Here is a 12,436-nt window from a genome sequence, read left to right as displayed (position 1 = left end):
GGTGTCTTTGCCTCCTCCTGGTGGCCAGGTTCTGAATTCCCAAAAGTAATGAATGCAGCTGTGGACTCTTCCCGTTTAAGAAGAAAAAGTAAGCACACAGACTGAAAGTAAAGACTGACACAGCAAGAGAAAATAATCACCCCCAATCATCATCATCACTGGTCCTCATAGAATCTTAAAATACTTTTCTTCACACTGATATGTTCTTATTACCTTTTGTTAGAATACCTTTTGTTAGAATAATAAAAAAATAGTTGCATAGTTAATACTTACAGCTGTTTTATATTGCTCCAGTCTACACACATCGTAGGAACCTTGGTGCTACAATGTTCATGAAACTTGTAACCGCATGTTTGACACCGAAAGCCATTTAAAAGGAACTTCTGACATATGTCACAGAATGCAAGTTTAAGAAATGTTTTTCGAACCTGGATGTAAAGAAAATACAAATAAAGCTGTTTGAATAAAATGCAACAATGATGTCATGCTTGACAAATCAGTTTCTTTACATTCAGAATGATTTATAACTTGTGCATTATAAAGCTTCATGCAACTTGCTATTAGGTAGTAGTCTATGGAACACCTCTCCTTTCCCAAGCATAACATTCTGCAGCTTTCGGAATATTACTACCTGTCCTATAGCTTATATTCCCATCATTTGAAGTTCTTTTCCTCTACCTCCCTCGCTGTTGCTGTTCTATGAAACCATCATTTCTAGAACACAGCCCTACAACTTCTGCAGCCTTCAAACTACTTTCTATAACCACCTAATTTGGTTGTTATCAGTGGACTACATCTCCAACCCACTTTGAATGGCACTTTAATAACCAGGTCAACCTCACTTTAGCAGTAGAATTCCTCTAAGATTTTAATCAAATGCAAACCTAAATAACTTAAAGGGACAGTCAACACTAAAATTGTTACCCAGCTTTGTATAACTAGTTATATTAATATACTTTATAACATTTAAACCTCTAAATTTCTGCCTGTTTCTAAGCAACTACAGACAGCCTTTTATCACATGCTTTTTTTTTTTTATTTACTTTTCACAACAGGAGACTGCTAGTTCATGTGGGCCATATAGATAACATTGTTCTAATGCCCGTAGAGTTATTTAAGAGTCAGCACAACACAGCACTAATTGGCTGAAATGCAATTCGATAGATAATAAAAAGTCATTTTATCAGGGGGCTGTCAGAAGATGCTTAGATACAAGGTAATCAAAGAGGTAAAAAGTATATTAATATTATGGTGATGGTTATGCAAAACTGGGAAATGGGTAAAAAAACAGAATTTTTGTTTACCTGATAAATTTCTTTCTCCTACGGTGTATCCGGTCCACGGCTTCATCCTTACTTGTGGGATATTCTCAATCCCTACAGGAAGTGGCAAAGAGAGAACACAGCAGAGCTGTCCATATAGCTCCCCTCAGGCATTCGACCGACTGTTAGGAGAAAAAGGAGAACCATAGGGTGCAGTGGTGACTGTAGTTTACAAAAAATAAATTTAAACCTGACCAAAATGCCAGGGCGGGCCGTGGACCGGATACACCGTAGGAGAAAGATATTTATCAGGTAAACATAAATTCTGTTTTCTCCTACATTGGTGTATCCGGTCCACGGCTTCATCCTTACTTGTGGGAACCAATACCAAAGCTTTAGGACATGGATGAAGGGAGGGAACAAGTCAGGTAACCTAAACGGAAGGCACCACTGCTTGCAAAACCTTTCTCCCAAAAATAGCCTCCGAAGAAGCAAAAGTATCGACTTTGTAAAATTTGGCAAACGTATGCAGTGAAGACCAAGTCGCTGCCTTACAAATCTGTTCAACAGAAGCCTCATTCTTGAAAGACCATGTGGAAGCCACAGCTCTAGTAGAGTGAGCTGTAATTCAAGATTGTGTAACAGACGTTCCTTGTTAGAAACTGGATTAGGACACAGAAGGAACAACTATTTCCTGGTTGATATTCTTATTGGAAACCACTTTTGGAAGAAAACCAGGATTGCTACGTAAAACGACCTTATCTGTATGAAACACCAGATAGGGTGAATTACACTGCAAAGCAGACAATTCAGAAACTCTTCTAGCAGAAGAAATAGCTACTAAAAACAAAACTTTCCAAGATAGTAACTTAATATCTATGGAATGCAGAGGTTCAAACGGAACCCCTTGAAGAACTGAAAGAACTAAATTTAGACTCCATGGAGGAGCCACAGGTCTGTAGACAGGCTTGATTCTGACTAAAGCCTGTACAAACGCCTGAATATCTGGCATGGCTGCCAGACGCTTGTGTAACAAAACAGACAGAACAGATATCTGTCCCTTTAAAGAACTAGCTGACAGACCTTTCTCCAATCCTTCTTGGAGAAAAGATAGTATCCTTGGAATCCTAATCTTACTCCATGAGTAAACCTTGGATTCGCACCAGCAAAGATATTTCCGCCATATCTTATGGTAAATTTTCCTGGTGACAGGCTTTCTAGCCTGGATCAGAGTATCTTTAACTGATTCCGAAAACCCACGCTTAGCTAGAATCAAGCGTTCAATCTCCAAGCAGTCAGTTGCAGAGAAACTAGGTTTGGATGTTCGAATGGACCTTGAATTAGAAGGTCCTGCCTCAAAGGCAGCTTCCATGGTGGAACCGATGACATATTCACCAGGTCTGCATACCAAGTCCTGCGTGGCCACGCAGGAGCTATCAGAATTACCGAAGCCTTCTCCTGTTTGATCCTGGCTACTAGCCAGGGGAGAAGGGGAAACGGTGGAAAGACATAAGCTAGATTGAACGACCAAGGCGCTACTAAGGCATCTACCAATGTCGCCTTGGGATCCCTGGACCCGTAACGTGTAACTTTGGAGTTCTGACGTGACGCCATCAGATCCAGATCTGTAATGCCCCATAGCTGGGTCAGCTGAGCAAAAACCTCCGGGTGGAGTTCCCACTCCCCCGGATGGAAAGTCTGACGACTCAGATAATCCGCTTCCCAGTTGTCCACTCCTGGGATGTGAATTGCTGATAGATGGCAGGAGTGATCCTCTGCCCATTTGATGATCTTGGATACATCCCTCATCGCCAGGGAACTCTTTGTTCCCCCCTGATGATTGATGTACGCTACAGTCATGTTGTCCGACTGAAATCTGATGAATTTGGCCTCCGCTAGTTGAGGCCATGCCTGGAGCGCATTAAATATCGCTCTCAATTCCAAAATGTTTATCGGGAGAAGAGATTCTTCCCGAGACCATAGACCCTGAGCCTTCAGGGACTTCCAGACCGCGCCCCAGCCTAAGAGGCTGGCGTCGGTCGTGACAATGATCCACTCCAGTCTTCGGAAACTCATTCCCTGAGACAGGTGATCCTGAGACAACCACCAGAGGAGTGAGTCTCTGGTTTGCTGGTCCATCTGAATCTGGGGAGACAAATCTGCATAATCCCCATTCCATTGTTTGAGCATGCACAGTTGCAATGGTCTTAAATGAATTCGAGCAAAAGGAACCACGTCCATTGCCGCAACCATTAGTCCTATTACCTCCATGCACTGAGCTATGGAGGGTTGAGGAATGGATTGAAGAACTCGACAAGTGTTCAAAAGTTTTAATTTCCTGACCTCTGTCAAAGATTTTCATTTCTACCGAGTCTATTATTGTTCCCAGGAAGGGAACCCTTGTGAACGGGGACAGAGAACTTTTTTCTATGATCACCTTCCACCCGTGAGACCTTAGAAAGGCTAGAACAAAGTCCGTATGAGCCCTTGCTTTGTGAAAGGACGACGCCTGTATTAAAATGTCGTCTAGTTAAGGTGCTACTGCAATGCCCCTTGGCCTTAGCACCGCTAAAAGGGACCCTAGCAACCTTTGTGAAAATTCTGCTGCAGAGTAAATAGTACAAGCCGGCACTATTTTAAAATAAACTCTTGATAGAAGAATAAAAAACTACAACTAAACACCACATACTCTTTACCACCCCCGTGGAGATGCTACTAGTTAGAGCGGCAAAGAGAATGACTGGGGGGGCAGAGCCTGAGGGGAGCTATATGGACAGCTCTGCTGTGTGCTCTCTTTGCCACTTCCTGTAGGGATTGAGAATATCCCACAAGTAAGGATGAAGCCGTGGACCGGATACACCAATGTAGGAGAAAAAGATTATCTATTTTCTTTCATGTAATTGGCAAGAGTCCATGAGCTAGTGACGTATGGGATATACAATCCATCCAGGAGGGGCAAAGTTTCCCAAACCTCAAAATGCCTATAAATACACCCCCTCACCACACCCACAATTCAGTTTTACAAACTTGGCCTCATATGGAGGTGGTGAAGTAAGTTTGTGCTTGATTTCTTCTAAGATAAGCGCTTTTAAGCATTTTGAAGCCCAATTCCTCTCAGAGTACAGTGTTTGCCAGAGGGATGTGAAGGGAGTATCGCCTATTGATGTTATGGTTTTCCTCACGGGAAATCTTTTCAAAGGTTCTCGGTTATCAGTCGTAGGGATTCATCTCCTACCTCCCTTTTCAGATCGACGATATACTCTTATATACCATTACCACTGCAGATACTTTTTCAGTACTGGTTTGGCTATCTGCTATATGTGGATGGGTGTCGTTCGGCAAGTATGTTTTTTCTTATTTACACTCGCAGCTATGGTTTGGCGCTTTATGTATTAATATAAAGTTTTAAATATATGTATTTTACATATATTTGCCATGAGTCAGGTCTACGTATATTTCCTTTTGCAGACTGTCAGTTTCAGTTTGGGAATCATGTTTAGGAAGTTATTTGTCTTACCTGAGGTATAGTCCTTTTTTTCAAATTGACTTTTTTCTTTCGCGGGCAAGATTAGGCTCGCGAGGGCGCAAAATGCTGTTATTTATTATTGTTATTTAAGCTGGACTCATAGGCTACAACTCCCCCACGGGCTAGCACAGCGAAGCCAGCTATCTTGGCTCCCGGCAAAAAAAGAATTGGCTATCTTAAGAACCTTAATTCAGATCTGGGTTTTCTCCAAAGGAGTCCCTACCAAACTGGATCGAACAAGGCATTGCACCAGTAAGATGCCACTCGTGACAAAGAATCAAACTTCCATGTAAACTTTAGCTTAGTCCATTGATTCTGAAAAGAACAGTTATCCTCTTTAGGAATCCTAGTTCGCTTAGCCAGAGTATATATACCCTACTACTTTAGACACCGTTCACCTTTAAAGGAGACATTGACAGTAAAACATCTTATCAAAAACAGGAGATAGGGAAAAAAGAAATCCCTTACTTCTTCCATTTCAGAGAAAAATCTCCAAGCACGACCTGGAACAGGAAAAACTTCTGCAGAGGAATCCTAGTATTTATAAAATTTACTAGATTCTTAGGGTTGACAACGACATACGGATCGGAATCACCCCAATTTAGCCAAAACCTTACCATACACAAAGGTGTTCAGGCTTAATCTGAAAGATACTCTTCAGCATCAGATGAAGTTATTATACTGACCAAATCTGATATATTACCCTCAGGAGCTACTAGCGACATGCACCGCATCGGACTTATGAGGGATAGCAACATAATCTATAAGAAATGGAGCAGAAACCTTACTATCTGAATATTTAAAATATCCTCTTGCACTTTCCCAGAAGGAAACAAAGACAGATAAATCCGCAGATATCGCAAAGGATACCTGAGCTGCAAAATCTGTAAGCAAACATATTCCTCCAGGAGATTTAGAGGAACCGCAGGGCACTGCATTTGACGCCAAAGAGGCTTGGGACAGAAAAGGAGAGCGCTGTGGCATTGCCTGAACAGCATCATCCTGGGAGGCCTAAGGCTCAGATTGATCTGTACAATCAATAGCTTTAGCTAACAAGGAAGTACAGAAAACAGACATCTTAAATAGTCTAAACTTATTCTTAGAGGCAAATCCAGTGAACAATATCTTAATTTAAAAAAAGATATATTCTAATGAAGAGGAACAGTGAGCTTATAAAAAGAATATGTTCCTCAATTCAACAAAATTTAGTTCCTAGGAACAGAGCACTGTTCCAACCCAGAACATAAGCCCCTTATTTAAGAAATTAGGCAATTCAGAACCCCTTCAACTTAAAATATTTAAACAACTAAATGAACGATTTTATTTTCCAAAACAAAAACGTTAGTAACAAGAAATAGGAGCCAGCATGTAAGAAACAAATCTCATTGCAAATAAGACAAGGAAGAAAAAAAAAAATTTTTTTATTGAACTGAAAAATAACTTAGAAAAGAACATTCACAACTCTCCCCTTTAATTTCTTTAAACTATTTGCCACAGACAGTACAATAACCCCGCTCTCATGCCAGAGAACGAAGGCAGAGCTAAATACACAGGCTCAGTCACCTCTATAAATGGTGCCGCTCCGATACTAGGGAAGGAGGAGGCATGGCCTAAAGTCGGCATGGAATGGAGTCTCATTCCGTCGCCAAACTTTCCTCTATTATTACCCACAGGACGATATAAAATGAACATATAGCAGAAATTCTCTCAACCTTATGTATACAAGATTGCTCTTAACCTCTTGTGCAACTTCCTTGATGCGCTTTCAAAAAAGCAGTGAAAACTGAACAGCTGCGTAGCCCCTTAGAAATGGCGCCATTCGCGAACTAACGGTCCCCTGACATTAAAACAATTTACAAGCAACTAAGGGACTTAACGGAGCTGCTTTACAAAGGTCCTGCATAAAAACACAGAAAGTATAATAAAGTGTCCTAAAACACGCATTAAACTTTAAATCTGAGCCCCATAGATGGTTAACCCCTTCCTTGCTGTGAAGGAGGTTAAACTCAAAGTCTCCAAGTCTCTTGCATTAATGTGCCTGCCCACTGCCTCAACCATCCATAAGGATTTGTCCCACCTAAAAAGCAGAGGGTCCTTAACCCCTTCAGTGCCAGCCTCCTAGCCAGAAAACAAAAACATAATTTATGCTTACCTGATAAATTCCTTTCTTCTGTAGTGTGATCAGTCCACGGGTCATCATTACTTCTGGGATATTACTCCTCCCCAACAGGAAGTGCAAGAGGATTCACCCAGCAGAGCTGCATATAGCTCCTCCCCTCTACGTCACTCCCAGTCATTCGACCAAGGACCAACGAGAAAGGAGAAGCCAAGGGTGAAGTGGTGACTGGAGTATAACTTAAAAAATATTTACCTGCCTTAAAAAAACAGGGCGGGCCGTGGACTGATCACACTACAGAAGAAAGGAATTTATCAGGTAAGCATAAATTATGTTTTCTTCTGTTAAGTGTGATCAGTCCACAGGTCATCATTACTTCTGGGATACCAATACCAAAGCAAAAGTACACGGATGACGGGAGGGATAGGCAGGCTCTTTATACAGAAGGAACCACTGCCTGAAGAACCTTTCTCCCAAAAATAGCCTCCGAGGAAGCAAAAGTGTCAAATTTGTAAAATTTGGAAAAAGTATGAAGCGAAGACCAAGTTGCAGCCTTGCAAATCTGTTCAACAGAGGCCTCATTCTTAAAGGCCCAAGTGGAAGCCACAGCTCTAGTAGAATGAGCTGTAATTCTTTCAGGAGGCTGCTGTCCAGCAGTCTCATAGGCTAAACGAATTATGCTACGAAGCCAGAAAGAAAGAGGTAGCAGAAGCCTTTTGACCTCTCCTCTGACCAGAGTAAACGACAAACAGGGAAGACGTTTGTCGAAATTCCTTAGTTGCCTGTAAATAAAACTTTAGGGCACGAACTACATCCAGATTGTGCAGAAGACGTTCCTTCTTCGAAGAAGGATTTGGACACAAAGAAGGAACAACAATCTCTTGATTGATATTCCTGTTAGTGACTACCTTAGGTAAGAACCCAGGTTTAGTACGCAGAACTACCTTATCCGAATGAAAAATCAAATAAGGAGAATCACAATGTAGGGCTGATAACTCAGACTCTTCGAGCCGAGGAAATAGCCATTAAAAATAAAAACTTTCCAAGATAACAACTTTATATCAATGGAATGAAGGGGTTCAAACGGAACGCCTTGTAAAACGTTAAGAACAAGGTTTAAACTCCATGGCGGAGCAACAGTTTTAAACACAGGCTTAATCCTGGCCAAAGCCTGACAAAAAGCCTGAACGTCTGGAACTTCTGACAGACGTTTGTGCAACAGAATGGACAGAGCTGAGAACTGTCCCTTTAATGAACTAGCAGATAAACCCTTTTCTAAACCTTCTTGTAGAAAAGACAATATCCTAGGAATCCTAACCTTACTCCAAGAGTAACCTTTGGATTCGCACCAATATAGGTATTTACGCCATATCTTATGGTAAATCCTTCTGGTAACAGGCTTCCTAGCCTGTATTAGGGTATCAATAACTGACTCAGAAAAACCACGTTTTGATAAAATCAAGTGTTCAATTTCCAAGCAGTCAGCTTCAGAGAAGTTAGATTTTGATGTTTGAAAGGACCCTGTATCAGAAGGTCCTGTTTCAGAGGTAGAGACCAAGGTGGACAGGATGACATGTCCACCAGGTCTGCATACCAAGTCCTGCGTGGCCATGCAGGTGCTATTAGAATAACTGATGCTCTCTCCTGTTTGATTCTGGCAATCAATCGAGGAAGCATTGGGAAGGGTGGAAACACGTAAGCCATCCTGAAGTCCCAAGGTGCTGTCAGGGCATCTATCAGGACTGCTCCTGGATCCCTGGATCTGGACCCGTAACGAGGAAGCTTGGCGTTCTGTCGAGACGCCATGAGATCTATCTCTGGTTTGCCCCACTGATGAAGTATTTGGGCAAAGACCTCCGGATGAAGTTCCCACTCCCCCGGATGAAAAGTCTGACGACTTAAGAAATCCGCTTCCCAGTTCTCCACTCCCGGGATGTGGATTGCTGACAGGTGGCAAGAGTGAAACTCTGCCCAGCGAATTATCTTTGTTACTTCCATCATTGCTAGGGAGCTTCTTGTCCCTCCCTAATGGTTGATGTAAGCTACAGTCGTGATGTTGTCCGACTGAAACCTGATGAACCCCCGAGTTGTCAACTGGGGCCAAGCCAGGAGGGCATTGAGAACTGCTCTCAATTCCAGAATGTTTATTGGTAGGAGACTCTCCTCCTGACTCCATTGTCCCTGAGCCTTCAGAGAATTCCAGACGGCACCCCAACCTAGAAGGCTGGCGTCTGTTGTTACAATTGTCCAGTCTGGCCTGCTGAATGGCATCCCCCTGGACAGATGTGGCCGAGAAAGCCACCATAGAAGAGAATTTCTGGTCTCTTGATCCAGATTCAGAGAAGGGGACAAGTCTGAGTAATCCCCATTCCACTGACTTAGCATGCACAGTTGCAGTGGTCTGAGGTGTAAGCGTGCAAAGGGTACTATGTCCATTGCCGCTACCATCAAGCCGATTACCTCCATGCATTGAGCCACTGACGGTTGTTGAATGGAATGAAGGGTGCGGCAAGCACTTTGAAGTCTTGTTAACCTGTCTTCTGTCAGGTAAATCTTCATTTCTACAGAATCTATAAGAGTCCCCAGAAAGGGAACTCTTGTGAGTGGAACGAGTGAACTTTTCTTTTCGTTCACCTTCCATCCATGTGACCTTAGAAATGCCAGTACTAACTCTGTATGAGACTTGGCGGTTTGAAAGCTTGAAGCTTGTATCAGAATGTCGTCTAGGTACGGAGCTACCGAGATTCCCCGCGGTCTTAGTACCACCAGAAGAGCACCCAGAACCTTTGTGAAGATTCTTGGAGCTGTAGCCAATCCGAATGGAAGAGCTACAAACTGGTAATGCCTGTCTAGGAAGGCAAACCTTAGGTACCGGTAATGATCTTTGTGAATCGGTATGTGAAGGTAAGCATCCTTTAAATCCACAGTGGTCATGTACTGACCCTTTTGGATCATGGGTAAAATTGTCCGAATAGTCTCCATCTTGAACGATGGAACTCTTAAGAATTTGTTTAGGATCTTTAAGTCCAGGATTGGTCTGAAAGTTCCCTCTTTTTTGGGAACCACAAACAGATTTGAGTAAAACCCTTGTCCCTGTTCCGACCGTGGAACTGGATGGATTACTCCCATTAACAAAAGCTCTTGTACGCAGCGTAGAAACGCCTCTTTCTTTGTCTGGATTGTTGACAACCTTGACAGATGAAATCTCTCTCTTGGAGGAGAGTATTTGAAGTCCAGAAGGTATCCCTGAGATATTATCTCTAGCGCCCAGGGATCCTGGACATCTCTTGCCCAAGCCTGGGCGAAGAGAGAAAGTCTGCCCCCCACTAGATCCGATCCCGGATCGGGGGCCCTCAATTCATGCTGTTTTAGGGGCAGCAGCAGGTTTCCTGGCCTGCTTGCCCTTGTTCCAAGACTGGTTAGGTCTCCAGCCTTGTCTGTAGCGAGCAACAGATCCTTCTTGTTTTGGAGCAGAGGAAGTTGATGCTGCTCCTGCTTTGAAATTCCGAAAGGAACGAAAATTAGACTGTCTGGCCTTAGGTTTGGCCCTGTCTTGAGGCAGGGCGTGGCCTTTACCTCCTGTAATGTCAGCGATAATTTCTTTCAAACTAGGCCCAAATAAGGTCTGCCCTTTAAAAAGAATATTAAGTAATTTAGACTTAGAAGTAACATCAGCTGACCAGGATTTTAGCCACAGCGCTCTGCGTGCCTGAATGGCGAATCCTGAATTCTTAGCCGTAAGTTTAGTTAAATGTACTACGGCCTCCGAAATGAATGAATTAGCTAGTTTAAGGACTCTAAGCTTGTCCGTAATTTCATCCAGAGTAGCTGAATTAATGGTCTCTTCCAGCGACTCAAACCAGAATGCCGCCGCAGCCGTGACCGGCGCAATGCATGCAAGGGGTTGCAATATAAAACCTTGTTGAACAAACATTTTCTTAAGGTAACCCTCTAACTTCTTATCCATTGGATCTGAAAAGGCACAGCTATCCTCCACCGGGATAGTGGTACGCTTAGCTAAAGTAGAAACTGCTCCCTCCACCTTAGGGACCGTCTGCCATAAGTCCCGTGTGGTGGCGTCTATTGGAAACATTTTTCTAAATATCGGAGGGGGTGAGAACGGTACACCTGGTCTATCCCACTCTTTAGTAATAATTTCAGTTAGTCTTTTAGGTATAGGAAAAACGTCGGTACTCGTTGGTACCGCAAAATATTTATCCAACCTACACATTTTCTCTGGTATTGCAACTGTGTTACAATCATTCAGAGCCGCTAACACCTCCCCTAGTAATACACGGAGGTTCTCCAGCTTAAATTTAAAATTTGAAATATCTGAATCCAATCTGTTTGGATCAGAACCGTCAGCCGCAGACAGAAGCTCTCCGTCCTCATGTTCTGCAAGCTGTGACGCAGTATCTGACATGGCCCTAGTATTATCAGCGCACTCTGTTCTCACCCCAGAGTGATCACGCTTGCCTCTTAGTTCTGGTAATTTAGCCAAAACTTCAGTCATAACAGTAGCCATATCTTGTAATGTTATCTGTAATGGCCGCCCAGATGTACTGGGCGCCACAATATCGCGCACCTCCCGAGCGGGAGATGCAGGTACTGACACGTGAGGAGAGTTAGTCGGCATAACTCTCCCCTCGCTGTTTGGTGAAATTTGTTCAATTTGTACAGATTGACTTTTATTTAAAGTAGCATCAATACAGTTAGTACATAAATTTCTATTGGGCTCCACTTTGGCATTGGAACAAATAACACAGGTATCTTCCTCTGAATCAGACATGTTTAACACACTAGCAAATAAACTTGCAACTTGGAATACAATTCTAGTAAAATATTATGAAAACGTACTGTGCCTATAAGAAGCACAGAAGATTTATGACAGTTGAAAATTAATAAACTGAAACAGTTATAGCATCAATCCTTGTAAACAACACAACTTTAGCAAAGGTTTGTTCCCATTAGCAAAAGACAACTAACTCTGATAGCAGAAAAAAAAAATTACAGAATAAACGTTTTTTATCACAGTCAACTACAATCTCACAGCTCTGCTGTGAGAATTACCTCCCTCAAAACAAGTTTTGAAGACCCCTGAGTTCTGTAGAGATGAACCGGATCATGCAGGAAATACAATGAGCTGCTGACTGAAATTTTTTGATGCGTAGCAAAAGCGCCAAAAAACGGCCCCTCCCCCTCACACACAACAGTGAGGGAGATCAGAAACTGTCAGAAATTAGATCAAGCAACTGCCAAGTGGAAAAATAGTGCCCAAACATTTATTCACTCAGTACCTCAGAAAATGTTAACGATTTTACATTCCAGCAAAAACGTTTAACATAAATTAAGAGTTATTAAAAAGCCTGTTGCTAGTCCCTGCAAAATAGGCTAAAAAGTTTTATGTACACAGTGTAATTCCAGTGAAGTACCATTCCCCAGAATACTGAAGTGTAAAATATACATACATGACATTATATCGGTATGGCAGGATTTTCTCATCAATTCCATTGTCAGAAAATAAAAGCTGCT

The 12,436-nt window shown here is 42.4% G+C and overlaps 1 protein-coding gene across 5 annotated transcripts in view; it reads right to left on the bottom strand.

Moving 5' to 3' along the window:
* LOC128666479 (RAF proto-oncogene serine/threonine-protein kinase) overlaps nucleotides 1-12,436 on the bottom strand; it is a 530,187-nt gene that overhangs the window by 263,550 nt on the left and 254,201 nt on the right. For all 5 annotated transcript variants that reach the window (XM_053721101.1, XM_053721099.1, XM_053721102.1 and 2 more), the window contains exon 5: nucleotides 274-428. In XM_053721101.1, the coding sequence (XP_053577076.1) occupies nucleotides 274-428 (155 nt within the window). The remainder of the gene's footprint in view (nucleotides 1-273; nucleotides 429-12,436) is intronic.

This window comes from Bombina bombina, chromosome 7, assembly GCF_027579735.1.
Source record: "Bombina bombina isolate aBomBom1 chromosome 7, aBomBom1.pri, whole genome shotgun sequence".
Classification (NCBI taxonomy): Eukaryota; Metazoa; Chordata; class Amphibia; order Anura; family Bombinatoridae; genus Bombina; species Bombina bombina.
The sequence above is the reverse complement of the archived record's forward strand: the minus strand, read 5'-3'. Positions and strand labels throughout refer to the sequence as shown.